Genomic DNA, 14752 nt, shown 5'->3' with positions numbered 1-14752 from the left:
AGCAGTCATGATAGCTGGTGTTCAATGGCCAGTCCTCGTTAAAAGATTTCACGCATGCCAACTTCTACTTCCTGAAGAGATTCTTGGCTCATCTCGTAAGAACCACGGCCGATTACATGGGAATAACCAGGATCAAGGAGATATTCCTTGGATTGAAACTCCACTTTATCTCAGTGGGAAGGCAGCAGAAGATCTATAAGTAGATGGAATCTCAACAATGCAGTTGCAATCATGTCACAGTGCTGTAAAAGACATCAGCAAACCAAAGGCTAGAAGCCCAGCTACATTGAGAGCCAGAAACTGGGATGAATTTATCAGAGACAGCCAGCACCTACTGGAAGAATCATTTTGAAATCCTCCTCATACGTAATTGCTCTGGATCTGAGTGTCATGAATGTCCTTGACTCTATGCCAGAGCAATCTATCTGGGCCAGTTCAGCTGCCATGCCTGACTGCCAAATCAGATTCAGATTCATTTTATTTATGACATGTACATCAAAATATACAGCAAAATGCATTATTTGCATATCAATCAATACAACTTAAGGGTGTGCTAGAGCAGTCCAAAATTGTCGCACACATTGCAGCACCAACATAGCATGCCCACAATATAATCACAAAGCAATATCCTAACTTAAAAATACCTGGGCTTCAGGAGCAGATAGTAATCCCCCCAAAATCCTTAAACTTGGCAGGCAAGAGCTAGTCACAAACCCCTGCTTCATCATACCTGTCAATGAAGAGCAGGGTACTCCAGGAACCTCACATGCTGTAATCATGACTGTCTTCACGAGAACAGATACATTCAAATGCGGTAGCAACGGGTAGTTTTCTCCTCTTACCCACTACAGGAAAAGTCGTCAGCTAGGTCTTTCTCAATTGCCTACTTCCTGCCACCACAGAGCACCTCCCAAATATAAATATGATTCCACCCATTCACATGATCTTTCCACTTGACAACTCCAAGATAAATGCAAAAAGCAAGACGAGTCACTATAAGTGTTTTATTTCAATCTCACCAAAATCTTTGACTCCATAACTCAACTGCCCACAGAAATTCAACTCCACCTTATACTTGCTCCATGATGGTCAATATTAGGGAAATGGAGTGAAACTTCAGAACTAATGAAGAACTATTCAACCTTTGGTAACTGTACTCCACAACCAACATCACACAAATCTCAGTGGTCAGCTATGATAGTCAGATAAAACTTGTTCAGGGAGTGGGCTTCAAGCCACTGTCAACACGTTCACTGAGGCATATGAAAGGATAGATCTCACAACCAACACCCACAAAGCCAAGATTCTCTACCAACCTCTCACTCTTGCAACCCAGTGCCCTCAGGAAATAAAGATACAGACCTAAGACCCAGGTAAATGTAGACAATATCATATATCTTGAGCTCTCTCTCAGCAAAGACGGAGCATCAATGATGAAATTCATCACTGTTTTCAATGTCACAGTAGTGCTTTGTTTTATTAAGAAATAGGATATTTGAAGGTCAAGGATTCGGACATGGCACTAAACACACAGACTGCTCAGGACTGGCCAGTAATCCCTGCTGTTCTATATGCTTCTGAGGTCTACACTATCTATTGCAAGTATCTCAAGGCAACGAAAAAATATCATCAATGCCTCCTCTACAAATTTATTGAAAGGATCAGCAAATTAACATCATTCTCCTCTCTCAGGCTAATATCTCCTGTACTGAGTAAATGAAACAACAGATGCTTCAAAGTCCAAAGTAAATTTATTATCAAAGTGCAGATGTGTCCCCATATACAACCCTGAGATTCATTTTCTTGTGTGCCCATTAGTAAATCGATAAAAGAATAATAACCATATCAGAATCAATGAAACACTGCATCAACTTGGGTGTTAACCCATTGTGCAAAAAACAAAAAACAATGCAAACACAAAACAAATGAAATAATAGTAATAATAAATAAATAAGCAATAAATATCAAGAACATGAGATGAAGAGTCATTGAAAGTAAGTCCATAGGTTGCTGGAACATATCAATGATGGGGCAAATGGAGTTGAATGAAGTTATCCCCTTTGGTTCAAGTGCCTGATGATTGAGGGGTAATAACTGCTCCTGAACCAGATGTTGCAAGTCCTAAGGCTCTTGTACCTTCTTCCTTACAGCAGCAGTGCAAAGAGAGCATGTCCGGGGTGGTGGGGGTCCTTCATGATGGAGGCTGATTCCTTGCTTCGTGTAGATGTGCTCAATGGTGGGGAGGGCTTTACCCGTGCTGGACTGGGCCATATCCACTACCTTTTGGAGGATTTTCTGTTTAATGCATTGGTGTTTCCATAGCAGGCTGGGATGCAGCTAGTCAATATACTCTCCATTACACATCTATAGAAATTTGTCAAAGCTTTAGATGTCAAGCCAATTCTTTGCTAACTTCGAATAAAGCAGAGACATTCCCTTGCTTATTTCAAAATTGCACTTACATTCTGGGCCCAGGCCAGGTCATCTGAAATAATAACACCGAGAAATTTAAAGCTGCTGACCTTCTCACCTCTGATCCTCCAATGAGGAATGGCTCATGGACCTCTGGTTTCTTCCTCCTGAAGTCTATAATCAGATCATTGGCCTTGCTGACTTTGAGTAAGAAGTTGAGACACCACTCAGCTAGATTTTCAACTCCCCTCCTAAATGCTGATTCATCACCACCTTTAATTCAGCCTACAACTGTGGTGACGTCAGCAAACTTAAATATGGCATTGGAGCTATGCTTAGAGACACAGTCACAAGTGTAAAGCAAATAGAGCAGGAGGCTAAGCACACAGCTTTGTGGTGCACCTGTGCTGATGGAGATCGCAAAGGAGATGTTGTTGCCAATCTGAAGTGACTGGGTCTGCAAGTGAGGAAATCGAGGATCCAATTGCACAAGCAGGCATTGAGGCCAAGGTCCTGATGCTTATTGATTAGTTTTCGGGAATGATGGCACTGACTGTTGAGCTGTAGTCGATAAAGCGCATCCTGACGTATGTTTTGCTGTCCAGATGTACCTTTGCAAACTCCATTTAATTAAATACAGTAAATTAGAATTAAAACCTAACATCAGCAAAGGGTTTCCTTCATTCATCATGAGATGGTAAAAGGGAAGATACTGATTCTGTTGCATTTTATGAGAAGATGCTGCAAGGAGGATGGGTGTTGGGGGATATGGGCTCTTTGAAATATTATTGGCCAGCTGATATTGAAACTGTCCCAGGATCATAATACCTCAACATTCAGAAGATAGCAATTACAGGAAATTTTCTCTAACCTGTGAAGAGAAAGCTGAGAAAAGTGGAGATATGGCGTAAGCCTATGAAATTATGTCATGTGCAAATAATGTTTATTCAATTTCAAAAGGAATTAGAAATAAAGGAGAAAAAACATCAGGCCTGCAAATTGGAAGAATTTCATTTTCATTCCATATTTTTGAAATACAAAACTGATCCTAATAACAGAAGCAAATGTTGTTTAACCTTTTTTCATATAGATACATTTCTATTTCACAATGGAATAGCGATACAAGGTGATTCTTGAGAAATCAATAGTTCATACATTTTGACATTGAGGATTCATCGATGGAATGCAACTGTTTAATTCTAAGTGGTCTGAGTTATAAGACTTCCTAGTACTGACAGGTTTTGGTTTTGAACCAATTATTTATAGACTTTCAAAGGAATTTGCTTCATGGGCCTAGAAACCTTTTCTATTTTTGGCACTTGTAGTGTTGATGAACTGTTAAAGTATAGATGGGAAAAACAGTAACCTTTATTCTGTATTCAAAAATAGAAAATATACCTCTGTTTACCTAAGGATTGAAATTCATTTTTTCAAAATATGCATTAAGCAATTTCAAATTTGGTGAAGGAGCAAATGTTTTTAACCTTTTATACATTTGCTAAATTTAGCATTAAATAAGTCTATCAGGTGTAAAAATTCATTTTTTTAACACGAACTTGAATCTCTAAATGTCTATAAAGCCATACAGGTATCGTTTATAGTGGCATTGAAATGCTAACCTATCATCTATATAGCTTACAATATTTTATAAATATTCTTAATAAGCTAGCCCCTTAGTTTCTGTGCACTAAAATAGAATCAACCTTTCAAAATGTGTTGAAGCTAGTTTCACAACCAAACTGAATAAGGGCGAGTATAAACAGGCACATGCAGTAATTTAGAAATTAGGACCCAGCATGAATTCCTTTGCAAATCATAAATTAGTCCAAATACTTACACCAGAAACACTGACCACACTAAAACTTCCCCGCTTCACATTTCGTCACTCAATAAACCATGAAACAGTGCCACCTAATGTCATTATAAGGAAATTTCTGAAGTATGCATCACACCTTCGCACTCTAAAAATCTGTAACTAATCCCCACAAAAGGCCTTCCATAAAACCAATGTAGTCTAATGTTAAACAATGAAGCTGAATAAATAGTTTTTCCACTCTTTAATTCTGTTATACTGTTAACTATAAAATGGGGTACTCTCAAATACCAAAATAGTGGAGTTTAGAATTGATAATGATTTTGTTCTGCATTAATTTACAAAATATAAACATCAGTGGCAAAACCACAGTTATGCTCCAAGTTTAACCGCATTCTGGACCATTCTGTATAATATTTATTCCTCAAGTTGTTAAGTCTAGAACTAGATAAGATTCTAGAAGGGTAAGTAGTTGATCCTTTAGTATCAAAATGACATAACATTTCTTTATGCATAGATGAAAATATTTCTAAATCTGACACCCAATCACTGAACATTTAAGATGGAGGTTTTGTAGACCGCAGAAATCAGAAGAAATCTAGATCAAGCAAGAAAGAGGATTTGAAGTGCAAGGTCAATGCTAAACTTTTTGAACACTGAAGTAATCTATGGCCTGAACCTGCTTCTGTGCAGTATGTCATTTTATTGCCCAACAATGTGATTATTGATATGTATGGAATCTGCTTTGCCTCAATCCAGGGCTAAATCAGATTATTTTAATTCCCCTTTTCCAGGGGGCTTCTAACTAGTGCCAATGGTAATAAAGAATGGCTGCTATAAGAACACAAAGATGAGCACACAGTTTCTTGAATTCATATGCTAATACAACCACAAATGTAAAATTTGCAGACTAATTAGCAAATTCTTCAATAGATTTTACAATTGCCCTCCAGTTCACACCCCCCCCAGCATACCAGTCCAAGTGCAGAGGCATCCAGTGCTTCCTCAGCACCATCAGCTCCCTTCCTCCCCATTCCAATTCAATACATGGATGATCATAGCCTACCAATGTCTACATCCCTTCCTTCCACGCCTCCACATACCAAATGCTATCATCCCAATCTTCACCTCCCCCAGCTCCCACTTTCCATCAACTCCACAGTCATCATGGACTCACTTTCACTTCTGGATAGGTGAGAAGGGCTCTGGAGAAACACAGACACAGCGAAGCATTGGGACCAGATGGTGTGAACACCAAGGTCCTGAAGGAGTGTGCTGAGCAGTTGTGTGGAGTTCTCCAGTGCATTTTCAATCCGAGTCTCAGTCTGGAAAGGGTCTCGAATGTGTGGAAAATATCATGTGTGGTCTCAGTACCCAAGAAGGGCCAACCAAAAGTCTTGAATGACTAACGTCCAGTGGCCTTGGCCTCACATATCATGAAGACCCAGGAGAGGCTGGTCCTGGCTCACCTCCAACCCCTGGTCAGATCAGCCCTTGATTCCCTGCAGGTTGCTTACCAGGATCACATTGGAGTTAATGATGCTGTCATCTATCTACTAAACAGAGCCTACTCCCATTTGAATAAGCAGGGCAGCACTGTAAGGATCATGTTTTTTTTATTTCTCAAGTGCCTTCAATACCGTACAGCCCTCATTGCTGGGGGAAAGCTCTGTTCAATGCAAACTGGCACTTCCATTGTATCAAGAATAATGGACTATCTGATTGGCAAACCACAGTTTGTACAATTTCAGAGTTATAAGCAGCACTGGGACCCCACAGGGGACTGTATTTGCTCCCTCAACACACATAAAAGTTGCTGGTGAACGCAGCAGACCAGGCAGCATCTCTAGGAAGAGGTGCAGTCCTGACGAAGGGTCTCGGCCTGAAACGTCGACTGCACCTCTTCCTAGAGATGCTGCCTGGCCTGCTGCGTTCACCAGCAACTTTTATGTGTGTTGCTTGAATTTCCAGCATCTGCAGAATTCCTGTTGTTTGTATTTGCTCCCTTCCTGTTCACCCTGTATACCTCAGACTTTGGGTACAACACTGAGACACATCATGTACAGAAATTCTCTGATGACTCAGCAATAGTTAGGTATATAAAGGGAAGACAGGAGGATGAAAACAGGGCCTTGGTGGACAACTTTGTCAAATGGTACAAGCTAAATTATCTGCAGCTCAACATCAGTAAGACAAAGGAGATGATGATGACTTTAAGAAAACTAAGCCTGCACTACTCCCTGTTACTATTGATGGTGAGAACATGGATATGGTGAGGACCTCCAAATACCTGGGGGTGCACCTGGATGACAGACTTGAGTGGAGCACCAACACACAGGCTGTGTACAAGAAGGGCCAGATTCGCTTCTACTTCCTGAGGAGACTGAGGTCCTTTGGAGTATGCAGGCCTCTCTTTCACACGTTCTACCAGTCTGTTGTCACCAGTACAATCTTCTATGTGGTGATGTGCCTGGGTTATGACATCAACACAGGTGATGCCAAAAGGCTTAATAAACTGATTAGAAAGGCTGGTTCTGTTATAGGGGTCAAACTGGGCACACTGGATGCTGTGGTAGAACAATGGACCCTACAGAAAATTCTGGAAATTCTAGACAATGTTTCTCACCCTTTGCATGCCACCTTGGCTGAACAGAGGAGCACTTTTAGTAATAGACTAAGACAACAACACTGCTCCAAAGAGCACTATATGAGGTCATGCTTACCCTCGGCCATTAGACTCTATAATGAGTCAACCTATAGCTAGGGAAGTGATGACCCCCCCCTTCTGTTAGACTGTTTGTGATAACTTAATTTTATTCTTTCTGCTTCTCTTCTAATATTTATATCTATGCACTTGTAATGCTATTATGACACTGTAATTTCCTTTGGGATTAATAAAGTATCTATCTATCAGCTGTAAAACAAGGGCATCCTGCGGAGAGAAGGTACTTCATAAAGACTGCTATCTATTGTGATTGATGCACCTCCCAAAAGTCAGCCATAGGGTGGCACTAACTAATGAAGGGAAAGTGTGTGGTATTGTGATTTGAAAAGAACAAAAACTGAAAACTAATCTAAATTCTATTATTTTGTAACTACAACCTTAGCCCATCGTCCATTTAATTGAAGTCAATGGATTAAATTTATTCCACAAATACAGTCAAACAGAGGTCAACCTCAAAGAAACTCTCTGCATTAACTTCTAACTCTCCAAGAAACCAGTAATCAAATTTATTTCTTTAAATTAAGTTACAGACAAATTGCAATCACAATAGATCACTCCAGCAACTTTTAGTGAAATGGAATATAGTAGATAAAGATTTTCCATTTGAATGTGTACTACTTCAGAAATAAATCTGACCCCAGACTTCACATCTATTTTCACATCAAGTCTTCCAAGCACTCTGTATTGTGTTCAAAAAGATTCTTTAAATGAGGGTCTCTCATCATGAACAGAGCTATCACTAAGAACACATAAAAATTCAAAGTGAATGAAACATTTTATTCATAGCTGTTTCCTTTCATCAGAGCTTCTGGTGAAAGAAACATATACCTACAAAGTAGAACCATGTGCACCTATATTTTAATGCAGTAATAACATGCAAGAACAATTTAGCACATAATATAAATGGCTAGTAACCACTTACATTAGAAACAATAGCAATCATGAAATTAATCCTGGCATTTTTATGTGATGTTCAAAAATGTCTCTGGTACCATTCCTATAGCTATTGACATCATCAATATAGCCAATATCTATTTCTCTCTTTACTGGCATAATTTTATTTTTGGATGCTACATAAGTGTGAGGTGATACGTTTTCAAAAGTCAAATCGGCATTGCACTTGTACTATTAATGATAGGATACTCAGGAGTGCAGTGAAACAGAAGGACATAGGAATACAATTTTGTTGCAAGTGGCATCACATATATACAAGCCATTGAAAAAGGCATTCAGCATGCTGTCCTCCAGTCAGGGCATTGAGTTGGATGTTAAGACATTATGTTACAGTTATGTAAGTCAATGATGAGGCCACACTTGGAGTTCTGGTACTGCATATGATTTTGGTCACTATGTTATAAGGAAAGATATGGTTAAACTGGAAAGAGTTGTGAAAAGATTTACAAGGATATTGCCAGGGCTGGAAGGCCTGAGTTATAGAGAGAAGTTGACCAAGCTAGGTCTTTATTCCTTAAGCACAGGAGAATGAGAGTTGACCTTATAGAGGTTTACAAAATAAAGAAAGGCACAGATAAGGTGGCAGAGGAATCTAAAACAATATTTAAGATGAGAGGAGAAAGATTTAAAAGGAACTTCAGGGGCAACATTTTCACAGAGGGTGGTGAATATATGGAACGAGTTACCAGTAACAGTGACTGTGACGGGTACATTTAAGAAGCACTAGGATAGGTACACGGAGGGGTGGAGCTTACAGGAATATGGGCTGAACACAGGAAATTGGAACTAGATGAATGGGCAATATGGTCAGCATGGAATCGGTGGGCAAAGAGGCTGTATCTTTACTGTATTGTTCTATGCTATTCTACTCACTCATTTTGATGTTCACTCACAGTTCAACTCTGAGTACATTACACTGCTGCTCCTCCAGTGCCACCCCCGGCAAATATTAGGTTGGCACTGGAGGAGCTGAGCATTGAGATCAACAGTCACAAGACAGTGTGCCATGATGCCTTTCTGATTATCAAGGGGGTCTTCAATGAGGCTAACTTAAAGAAGCCTCTGACAGTCTACCACCAATATGTTCACCTGGAGAACCAGAGGAATTAACTCACTTGAACACTGTTACACAACAATCAAGAATGCTTACCACACCCACACTTTGGCAAGTATGATCACTTGGATGTACTTCTACTCTGCTGTATAGGCAGGGACTGAGGATCGCATCACCAGTGGTGAAGACTGTTAAGGTACGGTCAAGGGAGGTGGAGGAGTGTTTACAGGACTGCTTTGAATTAGTGGACTGGTCCTTATTCAAGGATTCATCTTCAGGTTTGAATAAATATGCCACAATTGTTACCAACTTCATCAAGACCTGCATAATTGAGTGTGTGCCTTCAACAACATATTGAGTTTCCCAAACCAGGAGCCTGCTGAGAGCTAGAACATAGCATTTAAAACAAGTGATTCAGAACCCTACCAGAAGTCCAGGTATGACCTACATAAGTCCAAAAGTCTATCATGAGAGCAAAAAGGCAATTCCACATGAAGTTAAAGACACAACCAGATGCACAACAGCTGTGAAGGCATTTGTAGGCTATTACTTCCAACAAGGTGAAACCTAACAGCAAAAACAGCAGTTAGGTTTCACCCCCTAATAAGCTTAATGCCTTTTATGCATGCTTCAATTCTATTCAGGAATAACTTTATGCTGATTCAATTCTATTCAGGAATAATCTAGTCTGTTCTCTATTCGTCCATCACTGTCTGGTTTGGATCAGCTAGCAAACAAGACAAGAATAGATTCCAAAGAATCGTCAGGGCTGCGGAAAGGATTATTGGTGTGAAGCTGCCCTCGATCCAGGACTTATACGCATCTAGAATCAGGAAGCGAGCAAGCAGCATCATTGTAGACCCGTCACACCCTGGACATCACCTGTTCCAACTCCTTCCTTCTGGTAGGCGCTTTAGATCACTGTATGCCAGGACAAATAGGTACAAGAACAGTTTCTTTCCGTATGCTATCAGTCTAATGAACACTTGAATTTTAGTCTATTATAAACCAAGTCCACCTGTACATACACTGGTATACCTTATTGTATATAGTTCACGATTATTTGCACTATTGTTTTGTTTGCTTTTTGATTCTGTACAGCGAGAGCTCAGGGAAACAGGCATCAAATTCCCTGAATGTGTCCACATACTTGGCGATAATAAAGGATTCTGATTCTGGTTCTTTGAAAAGGAGAATAACACTACACTTGTGCAGATCTCCACAGCATCCACCAAACATGTGATCTCTGTCTTAGAGGCCAATGTCAGAACATCCTTCAAGTGGGCCAGGATACTGAAAATATGTGCCAAGCAACTGGCTAGAGTATTCAAGGACACTTTCAAATTTTCACTGGTGCTCAAGAAATGCAGGGTGAGCTGCCTCAACAACTGTCACCCAGTGGTACATCTACTGTGACAACCCACTTTGATTGGTTAGTCAATGCTAGAATTAACTCCTACATGAGCAGAGACCTGGACCTGATACAATTTTTATCACCACAACATGTCTACAGCTGATGCAATTTCACTGGCTCTCCACTCAGCTTCGCAGCAGCTAGACAAGAGCAAAATATATGTCAAAATGATGATAGCATTCAATACTATCATCCCCTTAGTACTGAAAACCAAACTTCTAAACGTGGTCCTCTGTACCTCGCTCTGCAACTAGATCCTCAATTTCCTTATCAGGAGAGCATAGTCAGTGTGGATCAATAATAACAGCTTCCCTTCACTGACGATCAACACAGACACACCTCAAAGAGCAACACATACAAAATGCCAGAGGAACTCAGCAGGTCAGGCAGCAATGATGCACACTTAGCCCACTGCTTTACTCCCTCATGACTCTCTGCACAGCTTAAACACTATCTATAAATTTGCAACTGTTGTTGGCAGAATCTCAGATGGTGACAAAAAGGCATACAAAAGAGAACAGTGAGGAGGTTGGTTGACTGAGTCGCAACAACAACCTCACACTCAATGTCAGCAAGACCAAGAAATTGACTGTGGGCTGCAGGAAGAAGTCAGGAGAACACAATAACCCTCACTGAGGGGTCAGCAGTGGAAAGGGTAAGGAGCTTCAAGTTCCTGGGCATCAACATTTCAGAGGATCTGTCTTGGGCCAATAAATTAATGCAATTACAAAGAACACATGCCAGTCTATACTTCATTCGGAATTTTTTAAAATTTCATATGTCACCAAATATGCTTGTAAATTTCCACAGACATATTCTGGAGGGTACTCTAACTGGTTGCATCGCTGTCTGGTATAGAGGCTCTAATGCATAGGATTACAAGAGGCTGCAGGGGCTATAGACTTCACCATGAGCACAACCTTCCCCACCATTGAGGACATCTTCAAGAGGCAGCGCGTCAGGAAGGCTGCATCCATCATTAAGGGTCCTCACCATCCAGGAACTGCCCTCTTCTCATTATTACCATCAAGGACGTACAGGAGCCTGAAGACCCACATACACCATTCCAGGAACAGCTTCTTCCCCTCCACCATCAGATTTCTGAACAATTCATCAACCGATGAATGCTACCTCGCTATTTCTCTTTTACCCACACCTAACAGCAAGTTTCTATGGCCTTGTATCACTGGATATTACATTGTCCGATAAAGTATTTTATAAGCATCAGTCAAAGAGATTTGCCTTGGCAGTTTCCAAAGTAATCACATAAGTAGCCTCCCGCTGTAAATCAAAAACTGCATTCTTAGACACAATATATTTGGTTGATTACATGCAAACTTCTTTTCTGGATAATAACCTTTTTAAATTAACTAACAGCTACCCTTATTCCATTGTTCCTAATTACTTTTGCATTCTTGTAACCAGCTACCCTGTCCTGAAAATTGGGGGAAATTTATAGAATTTGTGTAAGGTTATATTTCCACCAGGCACGTCTTCCATTACTTTGGATGACCCTGAATGGCCAAATGTAGTTGGTCAGGGATCTCAAGCCAAGAAGACAAATACGTCCATCAAATAAGAGTTTTTTTTTCTGTTCTCCCAGAGGATCTTAGAAGCATTGTCACAAGCTCTAACAGAGTTATGTGACCCATTGTTAAGTTTGACCCTCACAATCTGCAAAGGTTAATGCCCCATTGACTGAATCTGGGCCCTCTATCATTCTCCACTGATATTCTTCCGTACCAGCAAGAAAAGGTGTTGTTGCTTTCCATGAGGAATAAGCAATGGCTGAGACCCCATTAACAAACAGCAAACAGTCAGCTTGCATGAGCAACACTACATATGTACTTCAGGAACTCACAAGTCCTGTATAAAGTAAGACACTGAATGCAAAGCACTTCATCAATTTTTAAGGCTAATTTCACATTTTTGTAGAGAAACTGATGGGCATTACAAATCTATTTCTATTTATTTTGTAACTTATAATAATTTTTACGTGTTGCACTGTCTGCTGCTATAAAACAAAAAAAATCATGACTTATGTTAGTGATAATGAATCTGCTTTTCAGTTTTGTAATTTAAAGAGACACTGCTGACATCACGCTTTGTTAGAACACATTGAAGGCTCCTCAGACACCATCTGAAATTTTTAGTCTCTGAAACTCAAAGTGAGTGTTTCTTCCTACATTATGTGTTCATGCATTCATAGACAAGGGACATGAAAGGAAAGAGTTAAATTTGTCAGAAGTCATATTTGATTCCTCCTTGGTATATGCACTTAAGTATAATAAGAAGTGGAGGTCGTAAGACAAAATGAGGAATGTGGGAATGTTTTGTGAAAGTAAAAGGGAACCAGTCCATGGTGAATATTTTAAGAAAGGAGTACCAGTTCACAGCCTTGAGAGTGGGTAAAATTTTTTTAAAAACATGCTTGTCTGGAAATGCTAAGATGTGCAGCTGCAGGTACCAACTGGGACCTCAGCATGAGTAAGTACTAGGGCAAGGAGTTTTGAAAGGTATGAAAAGGTAAATTTCTTTGCGCAAGTTGGAATCATCTTTTAAGCTGGGTCACAACTGTTGCTAAGAGATATAAGACACAGAGCGAGAGAGAGAGAGAGAGAGCGTGACAGAGAATAGAAAAGGCTGTCATACACTTGAGGTTCCCTCCGGCATAGTATAGATTGGCTCAGTGATTGGCTGATAAGTATTATTTTGTTTCCTTCACTACCTCATCAATCATTTTTCCCAATCGCTGGTATAATAAAATATTGCACTAACTGCACACTACCATGTCACCCTAAGTATTGAAATACTTGCATTCAGGTGCATGATTGTACTCTCTGAACTACAAGACCCTGAATGATTCAACCAAAAGCAACTGATACCAGACACATGAAAGTCAAGCAACACTGTTTATATAATAACATCATGTGTGCATCATTTGGGGTTACAATTTAAGTAAACTATAACATTTTCTCGATTTCATCATGCATCACTAAACAAATTTCAATTGAGCAAAAGAAGTGCAAACCATTAGTTCAGCAAACAGACATCAAATTAAAACCATAGCACATTGATAGCTTTCAAGAAACAATTAACATTTCAGCTGTAACTCTCCCACAGAAGTAGTACTTCCTTAATAACTGAGCAACAGGGAAATCTTAGACAAATAGCAGTTACATTATAGTTTGAATAAACAGTTGTTGGAATCATAGCTGAAGTCAAAGTAGAAGCTAGGTTCCATTGACTTACCGTTCCTTTTTGTCCTGTGGAGGTACAGAATACATATTCCAAGTGGAAAACTATACCAAAGAATTGATGCCTAACCATTTCTGCCAGCTGGATACGGCTTCTGAGAATCAGAGATTTCTTCAGCAAACTGCAGGCAGACAAAAAAGAAAAGGGCTATTTTTGTCATGAGATCAATCCACTGAAAGACACTCAGCCTTCAATCCACACCAAGCTATAACCAAGACCTAATCACAAATGGTTCTGCTAACTCCTCTACCCACAACAACTCTTACACATAAATATAGTTGTGAATGACAGATACCAATCAAATATTTGAAAAGAAGGCAAGCTACTTTGCTAAAGCCAACATCAATTAATTGGTATAAACAATGCTTATTTCTTGTAGAATGGTAGGTGGTTCCAAAGTAACAGGCTGATTGCATAACCTGTATTGCATATCTTTTGGATTTTATGCAACAATGGCAGAACCATGATATCTACCAGAGAGTGACTACCTGACTACCTATCAACCTTGGATGCTCTCCCTTGGTTTCGTTGCGGACATCTTAAGGTGGGCCATTTCCCTATAGTCTCCGATTGGAAAAGCTATTTAAGAAAGGTATTGAAATGGGTAAACACAAAAGAAAATTATTTTAATTTTATAACATAATTAATATAACACAGTGATGAAGAAGTAATCACATATTACACAGCACAGCTTCAATTTGAGAAAGAAATCGCAAATGTATTTTAAACACAAAATACTCTGCAGATGCTGGGGTCAAAGCAAGACTCACAACACGCTGGAGGAACTCAGCAGGTCAGACAGCATCCGTGGAAACGATCAGTCAACGTTTCGGGCCAGAACCCTTCATCAGGACTGGAGAGGAAAGGGGCAGAGGCCCTATAAAAAAGGTAGGGGAAGGGTGGGAACGAGAAGATTGGAAGGTTCCAGGGGCAAAACCAGTAAGGGGAAAAATAAAGGGGTGGGGGAGGGGAAGCAGGGAGGAGATAGGCAGGAAAGGACCCCACCAAAAATCATCAAACCATTGTCTCCCGTACCATAACCGCCCTTATCAACTCCGGAGACCTTCCATCCTTAGCCACTAAATTCATAGTTCCCACACCCTGTACTGCTCGGTTTTACCT

The 14752-nt window shown here is 40.0% G+C and overlaps 1 protein-coding gene across 2 annotated transcripts in view; it reads right to left on the bottom strand.

The window, feature by feature from the left end:
• Positions 1-14752, bottom strand: part of nphp4 (nephronophthisis 4) — a 427697-nt gene that overhangs the window by 234904 nt on the left and 178041 nt on the right. For both annotated transcript variants that reach the window (XM_063033463.1, XM_063033464.1), the window contains one exon: positions 13625-13751. In XM_063033463.1, coding sequence (XP_062889533.1) covers positions 13625-13751 — 127 coding nt within the window. The remainder of the gene's footprint in view (positions 1-13624; positions 13752-14752) is intronic.

The sequence above is a fragment of the Mobula hypostoma genome, chromosome 25, assembly GCF_963921235.1.
Source record: "Mobula hypostoma chromosome 25, sMobHyp1.1, whole genome shotgun sequence".
In the NCBI taxonomy this organism is placed as follows: Eukaryota; Metazoa; Chordata; class Chondrichthyes; order Myliobatiformes; family Myliobatidae; genus Mobula; species Mobula hypostoma.
The sequence above is the reverse complement of the archived record's forward strand: the minus strand, read 5'-3'. Positions and strand labels throughout refer to the sequence as shown.